Source organism: Drosophila sechellia, chromosome 2R (genome assembly GCF_004382195.2).
Source record: "Drosophila sechellia strain sech25 chromosome 2R, ASM438219v1, whole genome shotgun sequence".
NCBI classification, from domain to species: Eukaryota; Metazoa; Arthropoda; class Insecta; order Diptera; family Drosophilidae; genus Drosophila; species Drosophila sechellia.
Window position 1 is genome coordinate 10,017,871 of NC_045950.1, and position 13,327 is coordinate 10,031,197.

General features: G+C 44.3%; 1 protein-coding gene across 39 annotated transcripts in view; it reads right to left on the reverse strand.

The window, feature by feature from the left end:
• The window catches only part of LOC6609065 (microtubule-actin cross-linking factor 1), a 67,583-nt gene that overhangs the window by 36,087 nt on the left and 18,169 nt on the right, over positions 1 to 13,327 (reverse strand). For 26 of the 39 annotated variants that reach the window (XR_004361266.1, XM_032714519.1, XM_032714518.1 and 23 more), the window contains 7 exons: positions 4,924 to 5,203; positions 3,952 to 4,865; positions 3,520 to 3,888; positions 2,365 to 3,283; positions 1,397 to 2,027; positions 1,150 to 1,285; positions 82 to 165 (listed from right to left, as the gene is read on the reverse strand). Coding sequence is in view for 37 of the 39 variants with exons in the window: in XM_032714519.1 (XP_032570410.1) it covers positions 82 to 165; positions 1,150 to 1,285; positions 1,397 to 2,027; positions 2,365 to 3,283; positions 3,520 to 3,888; positions 3,952 to 4,865; positions 4,924 to 5,203 (3,333 nt within the window). In the remaining 2 variants the exon portion in view is untranslated. Of the gene's footprint in view, positions 1 to 81; positions 166 to 1,149; positions 1,286 to 1,396; positions 2,028 to 2,364; positions 3,284 to 3,519; positions 3,889 to 3,951; positions 4,866 to 4,923; positions 5,204 to 5,361; positions 6,125 to 8,560; positions 8,693 to 13,327 lie in introns of those variants that run through there. The other 13 variants (XM_032714517.1, XM_032714512.1, XM_032714538.1 and 10 more) reach the window with 6 other exon arrangements.

The following is a 13,327-nucleotide window of genomic DNA, read 5'->3' on the forward strand; positions in this document are numbered from 1 at the left end:
GCCCACGGATGCCAGGTTACGATGGATCAGCCGTCATCAGAATCAGACCAATCATACCACAACAGGCATTCAAATTTTTACCTTGGCTTCGCGTATAAGTCGTCCTCCAGCCACGTTGACATTTTCGATTTTTGGTTTTCGTTCGATTGCAGCTCCGAGCAGTTTCTATAGATTTTCGAGGGGTATTTTTGGTGTTCGAATATGTTCAGGATTTTTAAATCGATTTGGTTTTTTATAATTTGATCGTTTCGTGTTGTTTTATAGTGTGTGATAATATTTGATTGTTGTGTGAGAAAGTTTAAATTTTTTTTTTTTTTGGTTTTGGTGAAAATACAAAAATTAGACAAAAATACATATACAATTAGTTTTCAACTACAAATACGATAATACTGGGTGAAGAAATATATAATGTAGGAGCCCATATCATTCGATATCGGTCTATATATAGGTGCAGCTTATAATTCTAAGGGGACAAGACTACAAACATAAAAGTAGGTAAGTTTCAAAACTACTACACAAATTTGGTATCAATTTACAGTGTTGTGGGACGGGGGAATATTGCTAAAGATTACTTATATGGGTATTGTTGTGTAGGTGGTCGATTTGGCCACATTTGGAGGACCGTCTGCTGTGTATATATATGTACATGTGGTATGCTTATGTGCGTGGTGGCCAGCACTACATGTCAAAGACTGCTGTTAGATTAGACAAGGAACTACTGCTGGAATACGGACGAGGGACTGGAGATTTGCTCTCTGCTTTTGGGGACAGTTAACAAATGGAAATGTAGTACAAAAACAAAATACAAAATAGATAAACACATATAAAATATATATAAATATATAGGAGTACGGATACGTGTCCAACACCGGCTGGTTTTATCCCAACAATAAAATAGGAGCAACAACTTTGGGAGCAAACTACATTGGACGCGGGTCAATGGCTACTACGGTTTCCATTTATAGGCTATGTATATATACTTTGTGTTTGGCCTGCGGAGGGAGATCGAGATCTTTGGCAGAGACCCTAAGGAACAGCTAAGACTCGGAAAAACTGTACAAGGATCTATGTATGTAGATCTAGAGCTAGAGACTATCGCTTATCGAAATACTAATCTCGTTTTTACAGGGGCAGCGTCGTTGTACTCACGTCTAGTTCGTACGCCGAAGTGGCGGTGGGCATGGCAGACAGTCGCTCCGTGGTGCCATCCACCCATGATTCCTCCACTTGCACGCTCGACTGGAGATTCTTCATAAGCCCGATAGCCGTCTCGCATGAGCGCATTCTGAAAAAGCAAAGTAACACGTTGTTAGAGAGGCAGGTTCATCTCCATCTGTGGTCGCCAATGAGGCGACACCCACACAAAGGAAAGAGCAGGTGGCGCCAGTGAACCTACCTTTCACCCAATTGGTTGCACACCGCACTCCAGCGCGTGTTCAGGCGCTCCACGTTCGAGTGCAGTCTCTTGAGGTCGCCGAGCACCTTGGTGGGCACTCCCATGCGTCCCAGCTGATCGGCCGCATCGTTCATCTTATCCATTTGCGGCTGCTGTTGTGTAATGATGTCCTGCATGTGGTTCAGTTGCTTAAACACTTGCTGCAGGCCCTCAGCAGTCGATGGCAGATCCTGGTGCCTGGCCAGCTCGTTCTCGAGCTCGGAAATCACATGCTCATTGTCTTCCAGACCAGCCAGCGAAGCTTCAAGCAACTTCAGGCGGTCCTTGTGCAGGCCACTCTGAGTGTTCAGCTCCTTCCACAGCTCCATAAGATTGTCCAGGCTCTTCTTCAGCACTGGCGTCTTCAACGCAATCGTGCGGAAAGTCTCCTGCAGGTGCTTCAACTCGGGCTCCAACAGGTGCAGCCTGCGCTCATAGTCCGAATGAATTTCGAGCACATGCTCCAAAGAGTCCAAATCACGTGGCAACGGAGCCAGTATAATCTGATCCAGCTCACGGGCCATGTCCTCCAGTTTGCTCTTGATGGCAAGGCATTCCTCGGTGAAGATGCGACTGGCCTGCTTGCTCTCCTCTGCAAGGGATAAACAACGATTAATATTGTAACAAAAATGGTGAGATCGCATAGATTAGATATCCCCGAAGCGCACAAGATTACCCCTTGTTTTGACACTTGCGAACAGCTTCTTCATGGTTGACTAGGCTTGACAAGACTAAGTCGCATTCTGGCTTCCTGCTTGCCACTTGCCTCGGAGAGAACACACAAGCATTAAATTCAATTAGCCTCCATCAATTAAACGTCTTGGACAGCTGGCGAGCGCCGACAATTGAAAAGCGAGTCGAAAACTATCTCCTACCCTTCAAAAGCCCCTGTTAATACCGATACCCATACCGAGTACTCCCACACTCACCTTCGGCGCGCGCACGCTTCTCGAACTCATCGAACAAGCGATTGACCTCGTCCATTTCGCGGCGCAGGCGTCGCAGCTGCGGATCGTTTGGATCACCCTCGCTCAGCAATTTGTCGGCATCGTCGTTGAGGGCACGCCGGATGGCCGTGCGCTGCTCAGGACCCATGGCCAAGAACTGGTCAAAGTCCCAGCCCTTAACCACACGAATGGTGGCGAAGATCATGTTCTGGCGCAGACGCAGATGCTTTTTCTGCCAGAGAGCTACGGATCGATCGAACAGACGCTTCAGACGTTCGGCGGCATCGATGGCCTCCTGGTCAGGAGGTGGAAGTAGCAGGCAAGCGCCTGGTATGGGTCCTTCCTGACCCTTGGCAGTGCGCACGCGCCACTTCACACGTCCCGAGTTGTCCAGGAGCGTAACAGTCTCGCCCTTTTCGATCTGCAGTTGACCCTGCTGTTTGTAGGCACAGATGGCCTGCACGGGTCCTTGTCGATTTACCGGCTGGCGTCGCTTGTTTAGAGGCACCACTGTCTGTGCCCTTCGCTGCAGTGTAGCCACTGTCTCGCCAAAGGCATTCAGTTCCTCGCGCAGATCCTGCATTCCCCTGAGTAGAGTTTCACCCTGGTCCAAGCCAAAGTCTGACTGTGAGAACTTGCTGTTGAGTATTTCGTCACGCTTGGCCAGCCACTGCTCGGCATCCTTGATCTCGCCAAAGAACTGATGGTACTCCGTGGCATGTTTCAAATGAACCTCCAAGCAGAGTGTCAGCTGCAGCAGCCAGGCCCACTGTTGTTGCAGGGCTGTCAGATGGGCTTCGATGCACTTGGAGGCCGGGTGCTGTTGGTTCAGCAGTGCTTCTCCACGATCCAGGATTGTGGCAAAGTGCATCTCGCGCTTCTCCAGTTCGGACATAAGGTTCTGTAGTGGTCATTAAAAACGTTTTATTAGTAACGATACTAAAACTATTTCATAAGTGCACTTGGTTGGATGCTCTTTTTTTGCAGTAGAAAATTTCTCATGGTATTTATGAACCAATCTGGGGTCTTACCTCGTCGCCATTACCAAATGCACGCTTGTAAACGGATAGAAGCACAACACATATATAAAACTAGCTCTAAGGTGGGGGATTCATTGGGGCATAGGCCTCCACTTACCTCATAGTATCTGTGCACGGAGGGAAGATCGAGTTGTTTGTCCGCCCAGTCGCGCGTAATCTCCACCTGCTCCTTTTCGTTAAGCCACTGCAGTTCCGCCGAGGCCTGTCCCAGGAAGTGCTGCAGCGAGTCCAAATCGGACAGACGCTTCGTCGAGGTGCTAAGCAACTCGGCATACACCTTCTGCAGCTGATTGAGACGCTGCTGGTACAAAGCCAGCTCATCTCCAGAGAACTTGGTCTGTTGACGTTCGTCGTTGAGTATTTTCGTGTGGAACTGATCAATGATCTTGTGCTCGTGCTGTTGGCGATCCAGTTCCTCCTTGACCGACGGCAGATCGCTGCCATAGTCAGCGGCAAGCAATTGTTTCTGCAACACGAAAACACTCGATTAGTTGATATTAAAGACGACATATGATAAACTTTTACTTACCAACTTGTTTTGGCACCACTCAATGTGCTCCTGCAGATCGCGGAAATGGGGATTCGTGTCGATCTGTCGGGACTCGACCACCATGCGCGTTTGACGCGTCACTGTGGTCTCGTGGACGGGATACTTCAAACCGGACAGCTTCTGTACCAGGTTCGTGTGGAAATTGGTGCGCAGTTGAGCCCAACGCTGGTGCAATTTGTTGACCTTCTTGTGCAGCTCACTGACATGGGGATAGCGACCCTCGTTGAGCACGTGGCAGTCCTGGTTCATGTCCTGGATGGGTTCCTCCAGATGCCGGATCTCGGTTTCAAGCGCCTCGACAATACTCTTAGCGTCCACGGGATGCAGTCGCTCGATGCGCCGACCCTCCTCGCCAATTCGGGTCTCTAGATCGGTAAGCTTCTGATCTACATGCTTGATCTCGCGCTGAACCTTATCGGCCAGTCGTTGCAGCCGTTCTAGCCGCTCAATTTCCTGCTGAAGGATAACCTCGCGATCCTGCAGCGCCGTGTTCATGCGATACCAGGCCTTCTCGATGGCATCCGGCCGCAGTTCGGCCTCTACGTCGACTTCACCCACTGTTTCGAAGTAGCGCTCCAACTCCTTGTAGATCTGAATGAGCTTGGATTTCTCGCGCTTGCGGGCGCTCACCTCGTCGCTGCGGAAACGCTGCAGATCGCTCAGCAGACGCTTCATCTCAATAAGCGTGGGCGGGAAGGAACGCTCCTGCAGATAGGCGGTCTTCTCGCGGCACCAGTAGATGAACTGCTGGGCCAGGTCGCGGTATTCGTGCACGCGACGTTGTGACTCCATGTCGAAGAGTGGATGGATAGAGGGTGGCTCCGGGAACACATCGTACAGCGATGAAATGTACGTGATGAGGGACTTCTCATCCGGCTCGTTGGTATCCACATCTAAATTCAAGGGTTTATAATTAGATGGATAACTATACGCATTTAATAGTTAACTTACCCTCAGGATCCAGCAGACGCGTAACTCCGTACTCCTTCTCCACAATGTGGAAGGCCGTCTCCAGGCGCTCCCTTGGCCGATCGTTCCTTGCCTTTCGCCAGTCAAGCAAGTCCGGTCGGTTGCGGTGCACCAACGCCGAGAAAGCCAATCCATCTCGCCACGACGACGTAAAGTCGTTGACACGTACGCCCGGATACCGAGCAGTGGAGCGACGTGCCCAGCGCAGCAGAGCCTCCCGAGCGGATACGTTGTCCTCTTTGCCCACAACAATATCGGAGATCTGTGCATGATTAAGTTAAGTAATAAGTAAGGTTTCAATTATATACGATAGGAAATTCATTGATTAATTGGAGCAGAGCTAGACTGTGGTCGCCTAATCGAAATTCCCAGATAAAAGAGTTTGTCATCCTTTATTTTATTCTGAAGTTCGATTTTTACCTCTCTGCGCTGCGTGGACGACGACTCTATAGCCGGCGGCAGGGCGCGACGATACTCCAATTCTGAGCTGCGAATCATTTTAGCCGGAGGCAACAAATCCTCGGCAGGCTGAGTATTCTCCTCCGCCCTGCTCAAAGTGGTCACTTTCCGGACAATGTGCGTGGTTACGCGGCGATGGCCATTTGGCGCTCTTTGCGATGTCTTGGTGCTCTCCACGCTGGAGCCCAAAACCTCCGTGGAGATGCGTTTATTTCGCGTCACCTGTTGGTAATGAGTCGACGACGATGGAATTGCACCGGCCGGTACCAAAGCTCCAGTCTCCGAGAGGCGACGTGAATTGCCCGTGGGATCTTGGAAGGTCACAGTGCGCTCAAAGTTGGTTCGTTCATGAGGAACGCTTCCGAGGGGGGATACACCTGGATAATCCGTAATCACCGCTTCAACGGTCCGCTCTTTCTTTGTCTCATGACGATAGCGCAAGTTGGAGTCATCGATATTGGTGGTTATTGCCGGTCCTCGGGAGGAGTGAACCACTTCGGATCCGCTGCTCAGAACATCGCCCCTGCCGCCATTTGTCTGCCGCACCAGTTGTTGTGTGCGCTTCAGCGTCGATTGCGAGCTGGAGTGCATGTTATCGTAATAATCGAACTGCTTTCGCAGTTATCGATGCTTTCGTTTGTTTCACTTTGTGTCGTTTCGTTCTAAGATTCGTTAGAAAATCGTATCGTTGTGCCGCGTTTCTTTTGCGCCGATTTTCGTAATTCTACGTGATTGCCAAAATAAGTTTAATTATTTGCCGGTCCTTACAATTTGAGTTTAATTAAGCCAAACCTAAAGCCAAAGTCAAATCCCCAAAGCAGCACCGGATGTCTGGTTCTATGTGGCATTGCCCTGGAGTTTGTCAGAAACCCCATCGAGAACTGAAGTGGAGTAAATTTAACCGAACGGAGCCAAAGTGGAGTGAAGAATTATGGAGCGAGGGGGGATGGGTATGCCAAGGGGAGGAAGGGCGGCCCCATTGTTGTTGCGAATTATTTATTGTGTTGTACGTACACATAATTATCCCAACTGCCTATCTGTCTTGCTCTTGGCGCTATTTTGTTGCTTCTTTTGCTGCCGTCATTTTTTGTTGTATTTTTTTTTTATTTTTTGCAAAAATATACACACATATTCACAGCAAAAAGTTAATGTACACCGCTGATTCATGGGCAGAGATTCATTAGTTTCGGAACACGCAAGCCTATTTTGCATAGGAAAATGGGGAGTGGAACGATATGGTAGTGGAACAGGGAATACGGGCATATTCACCGTTTGCCGTACGGCTTATTTGCACTATAGGAAGTGTAGGAAAACGTTTGAATAAATTTCCTCTTTTTTAATGTTGAACTTGCATATGTTGAGCTTGATATTAAGCTTTTACATTTTGCCTAAGTTTCAAGATCTATTACTCAAATCTAAAATAGCAGAATTACACATATTCCACTTACGTTCTTTGTTTACTACAAAATTTGTATGCAAATATTTAGGTTAATCAAAACAAACAACAGTAATTGTTCAAGTGAAGGGGCAAAAAATTCGCATGTGTGATAAAATTGTATAAAAACAATGCAGCAGAGTATGAGAAATTGTGTCTTTTTTGGCATTGCACTAATAAAAAAAATAAACAGGAAGTGAACGAATTGTTTAGGGTCTTGGTCTTTATAATCAAAGCTAACAGCTGGTTAGCTTGTAAACATATTCGTACCGCCCTGTAACAACCTCTTCGTCTAATGGAAACCTCCAGATTAATCTATATAGCTCAAGATCAATAAAACAGTTGGCCAGGCCAAAAAAATCGCCCACCCAGCAAAAAAGGCACGACAAATGTTTGTTTTGCATTGGTAATGGAGAACGGACTTTTTTAACTGGAGGTTGCGGCTGCGTTTCACGCCTGCGCACCACCGTGACAAACAAACAAGCACACACATATCACAACCATTCCACCAAAAATTCTAATTGCAGCGCTTTAAGCACACTATAAACGATCCGCGCTGTTTTTTATGTGATTATGCCTAAAACAAAAAATGATAGAGAAATAAGAAAAATACCTGGGGCCGCAGCGAACGAACAGCTCGAAAAAGTGTCTGTGGAGGCGTCTCTAAGAGGCGTTAATGGCTTGACATTCTCAATGAGTATTTTGAAAGGCGGCAAAAAAACTGAATGTGGTCTTTGCCTATTTGGGCTTTTTTGCTACTGTTCAGAGTTTGGAGATGTGCGATTTTCAATGGTGGCTGCCAATTTGCATTGCTCGACGACAAGGAGCGTTAATTCAGAAAATTATGGAAGCTCGAGGTTATAAATTAAATGGCTAATGCATCTGAAGCCAATCAAAATTTCAAAATACCTTCAGTTGAGTTTGGCAGGGTGGAAGACTAATGGGCATGACAACTAATTTGTATTTGTTAAAAGAAATTTCCAAAATTCCGGTTTTGTCGACTAGAAATTCAATTAAGGAAACATAAAATGCAGCGAATCAAACACTGAATCATTTGAAAGTGATTTAAGATGGAAGATTCATTATTTTCAAATGGGATTCATAAATTAAAGCTCATTAAAGAAGGAAGAACACCAAACTTCACTAGCATTTTCAGATTTAGACGATTTGTGGGCAAATAAATTAAAATTAATAAACCATCCTCAGATTCAACGAGACAAACAATAAACAATAAACCACTTGAGGAGAGCGTTGAAAATTGCAAAATAAAATACGAGACACACACGCACAAAAAAATGGTTTTTCAAAGCTACGAACTGGAACAGCGGCGAAAAATCCGAGACCGAAACCAAAACCGAAACGAGATGGAATCGGGCAGGGAGGGATGGATGAGGAAGGGGACGGCGAGATCAACAGCGGGGTGTACGTCATTATTTTACAGCTACTTGACTCCGTTCGCGGGGCATTTTGTTTGCAAACAAACGAACGAATAGAAACAAACCGTGCCCCGCACTTCGGTAATAAACTCGTCATAAAAAAATAATTGAAATGGAACTAAATTGCGAGAGATTGAAATCAATTGAAATTGGCGGCATTTAATAAATCAGAGAAGCTGAGAGCGATTATAACGCAAGATTCTGACATCATGCGAAGTCGCATTAATTGATTGAAATCACTTTGGCTTTCGGTTAGGATATTTCTAGGGCGTGTGTGTGCCCAACACACTTTATAAAGATTTTCCGGGTTTACGGAAAAAGCGTTCCCGTTATTTTCGAACAGTTTTGAAATTCCGCGGTTTCCGAGGAACGCATGAGTTTTATTTATTTCTATTTAATTTTTGCAAATATTTATGGAGAGGGATCGTGAAATGTGTGCGGCGGCGTCTCGACAACAACTAAAACCGATCGGGCCAAGTTAAAACGCTTAAAGTGTGGCTTTGGCCAGGTGTTGACGCTTCTGTCGTCGTCGACGTCGCCGTTGCTGCGCTGCTTCACTTTTTTTTTTTACAGGCCAGAATAGAAGCGAAGCTGAAACAAAGTGGAATTGGCACATGGCGATCGCTGCCTGCGTTGGCGTTGACGTTAACGTCAGCGTCACGAGCGGAATATGGAATATATGGATATGGAATCGCGATCGTGCTGACAGCTGTGCGTGTGTACGTGTGTTGGTGGCAACACTCCACTGCCTCGGCCACCACCTCTGCTGCCATTCCACCTGTTTCTGCCACCGCTGCGGTAACTCTTTGATGACGTATTTGCAACCAACACCAACACCTGTGTTTTTGACGACGCTGCCATGGCAACGCGAACGCCGACGCTGGCAGCGACGCCCACGCTAACGCACACACACGTAACGCAGTAGCAGCAACTACAACAACAACACAAGGGCAGCGATGCTTGAAATACCCTTACAAACTGGATAATTGTTAATGGAGACACATATGCCAGTTATTAATGATCACTTTCAACCAAAGGCCTACAATCGGAAATGAGTTAATTAAGTTATTTTAATCCTTCCAAATAAATGCCTAAATTATTATCCTAGGATTGTAGTATCTTTAAGATCATTTAGTTCTGAACTACTTACTTACTTACTAAAAAGTATAAAATTTGATATAGAACTAAGTGAATAAATGTATACACTTCAACTTGACCATTACTTTTACCTGTTAAATAATGGCCCTAAAAGCCCAAGTAATTTAAATGCTTTAATAAGCTAATTGAATACTTCCGCTGGAATTGTGATCTCTTACTCCAAGGCTTACAAAACATATAAAGCTAGGTTAGGCCCAAAAAGAGATGGTACGTTATACAACACCGGCTTCAGTTTTCCCTCTCTCATTTGAAATTTTGTTGTGGTAGCCCCAACTCATTCAGTGGTTCCAACCAAAGTCGTTGGTAGTACGTCATCCTCAGCAGTACAAGAATACCCGACCAAAGAATAATAACAATAATGGCAACAAGACAGAGAACTTGATGATGAAAAAGAACAAGGCAGAGGGCAAAATATAAATGAAGAAGTAGTCAAAATGGTAGTAGATTCTGAACAACGAGTTTTTATTAAAAACCCTGTTGGGTAGTAAAAAAAAATAACGAAAGAAAACAGCGATTCGATATGACCCCATGGTATTTTTGGGACTTCGCAGTTGGAATTTCAATCTCATAACACATCACGACCAACTCATTACATCGCATAGTGACCCAAAAAGACGGCAAAAAGCAGAAATGACCACTGATGTTAACAGGTTTCACTCGCAGCAAATGATAAAGGGCAGCCGCGAAAAGCGTTGGAAAATGGCAAAGAAAACGGGAAAAGACGAATAAAGTCACTTGAAGCAAATTAAGACAAGAAAGGTAATTTATTGCGGTTGACATAATCCCTTCAAGCATTATACAATTTTCAAAGTTAAATTAATTTAGTATCCGAAGAAAACTCGCTTTTATATAAAGACTTACATTATAATTAATGCAAATTAGCAACGATCACCGACACATTGCATGCATTTCCCCCATCAATCTCTTGGCCAAATATGGCTGGCAAGTCAGAACTATTGCAATAATCTTGCACTTAGAAAGTCCAAACGGATTCGATTCAAGTGGGTGTCGAAATCTATATGCGAGGCTAAACCAACCAGACGGAAGTGCCTTTGATTCGCGTGTGCTCAAGATACAAATAAACATTCGACACACTCGCTCGCGTACTGCCAACATGGGTTAATTAGCATGTTACATGGCTTAAACCCCCGATGGCGTTGCCCTATTTGGAGTAAAAGGCACTGACTGCGTCGACAACTACATCTGTTGTTGTTGTTATTGTTGTTGGCCCGGCATATTTGCTGGCCATATTTATGTATGGGTAATAAATACGCTTAACTGCTGTCAGTTGTTTTTCGATTCACACACACTCTCGAATCGCTATAGTCAATATGGTCAATACAAACAGACGGGCGAGTAGACCCCACACCTTGAGTTTCCCGTAGCTCGGAGAAACTGTGCAACTGAATTGCAAATCTAATTAGCCGCTGCAGGAATGTGGTGCGGGGTGTGGCGGGGAGGGGGTGGGGAGGTATTACGGCTAAGTACTCATATTGGGCATATGCTTATTAATAACGATATGATGCAACCCAGTAAACAAATGCTGCATTATGTTTGCCACTATTCGTAATTTGAGCACTGTTTTGCACTTGAAATGTGTTGTTTGTGGTGGGAAAACAAAGCGGAATCAGTAGCTACTAATATCCAAACTATCCTCTCCTAGTCTTACAACCCAACGGGAATCTCCACACGCAGAAAAAAAAAGAAATATATGCCAAAATGATTAATACTAATCATTATCATATCGATCTATATAACAATATTCCATCTATAAAACCCAATTAATTACCCACAAATAATCGACATATAATTAATTATATAGATATATCTTATCTTTTTGTTCTCTGTACTCGCTGTTCTAGTTAATCGCCCGAACCTCGAACGGAACTTGTGGGGGTGACTAGTGACTAGTGACTAGTGAGGTGTAGGTGTCGCATCGCACCAAATACGTATGACATTCCTAGGGATATCACCGTGTGGGCTCATCATCATCATTGCCAGCTAGATCGAATCGTTTACCTCGTCGCCTATAATTCCATCTACACACTTGAAATCTATACAGCAGCGGTCAGTTTTCATATTAATTACAAGTCATTAGAAACACACTTACATATACATTGGGTAAACGCTTCACGAGTGCAAATAACTATTCCAGACAGCTCATGACATTTGCATACCAAACAGAAAAGGATGGCGAATCATAATTAGAAAGAGATAGAGGCGAACGGGCAGCTTGTTTCCTTATTTGGTCAAAAGCCAAGCTATCGATTTATTAATGAAAATCTGTTTGTTTTTATCTGCGTTGGCTATAGATAGATTTCGAGATCGAGATTGAACCCACACACAACGTAGCTATTCAAAAATTCAGTCATCAATGTCATAAATTAAGACAAATAAGTGCATCTGTTGTTTTTGTTGCTGTTAGCAATCGGTTTTGGCCATTTGATATGCTCCACAGCCAGCTGGTCGAGAGTTCGAGTTCGTTGCTTGCGTTGAAGTCTTTCGTTTGGCAAGAATCGAGGATTGCTGATGTCATGGGCAGGGCACTAAAAAAAACACCTTTATTCCACCTGATTTTTTTCAAGTAATTCTCGTTATTGTCTGTTGCCGTTTCCCAACTGGCATTGACTTTATTGTAACACATACCTTGCCGTATTATAATAAATCAAACGCCACATACAGCAGTCCCAAAAATAAAAATAATAATCTTTTCAAATTCGAACGATGACGTGAGAATGTCTGGGCTTTTCGGTGGCTCTTTAGTCATTGTATTTTGGCTTTCTTTCGAGGCGTTAGTTTTCATGCCTGGGCGACCTGACTAAACATCGGTCATGGCATTTTGGCCAAATATAAATGCCCGGCATACATGCCCGCACTACTCACCTCCAACTAACGAGCAATAAAAATGGCAAATTGCTGGGGAAATTATCTGATGCTCATAATGAAAACGTTTGTCAGAACAATTCGACACAGATCTCAGCGATTTGGCACACACCGTCGCCTTGGGGATCGCGGCAATTTATTATTTAAATTTAGCAATTGAGCGGCTTAGGAAGTTTACGTGGCAGCCGCAAGGTTAACCTAAGATTTGTAGCTCTCGATATGGCGCTTTGGGTGTACTAAATAAAGCAGTAAATCGCGTAATACGTTGGCTGCATAAATTGAGATATTATAAGGTATTAAATATATTAAAAAAAACTAAGGTTTGCTACTAAATCGTACAGCGTTTCGGTAAAGTTTCGTGTAAAGCCAAAGAATTGGGCCACAATGTTTTTTGTAGATTGATGATCTATCTAGGTAAAAGTATCTCAAACCAACTGAATGAAGTTGTTATATTTAATTTATCATCGGTTGTACTCCAACTAACTAGAGCGCGTTAGAACCTGTAATAATTAAGCTAAAAGCTGCCATAAATCTGCACTAATTTGTTGGGGAATCATTGAGGCCACGTGTTAAGCACTAGAAATTACAATGCAGCTCAACTGGTTTTATGTTCTCAAGTAAAGGTAAAGTATCTGATTGATTGTATTGTTTTTACTGTTGTTGTGGGTGGTTCATAGATCAAATCGATTCGCTTGCACAATTTATAACTTAATTACAAGCTAAGCAGCGTTACAAACTGCCAGCGGCTGCTGTTTAGAAAATTGCTCCAGCACTTATTATTATTTTGTTCGCCTTTAACAATATATTTTCGCAACGCGCTGACCCACAAAACACCGATCATTAATTGAATATACAAAACAGCTTCGCTTTTTTTTTGCACACGAATGGAAATAGGAATTATGTCATAATTGCAAGATGTCGATTGCGATTTGGATTTAGATTTGGATAACAAAAAATGAAATGAGACTGAGAACGCTGTAAGTCAAGTCATTTGGTATGCAAAACAAGAAATATC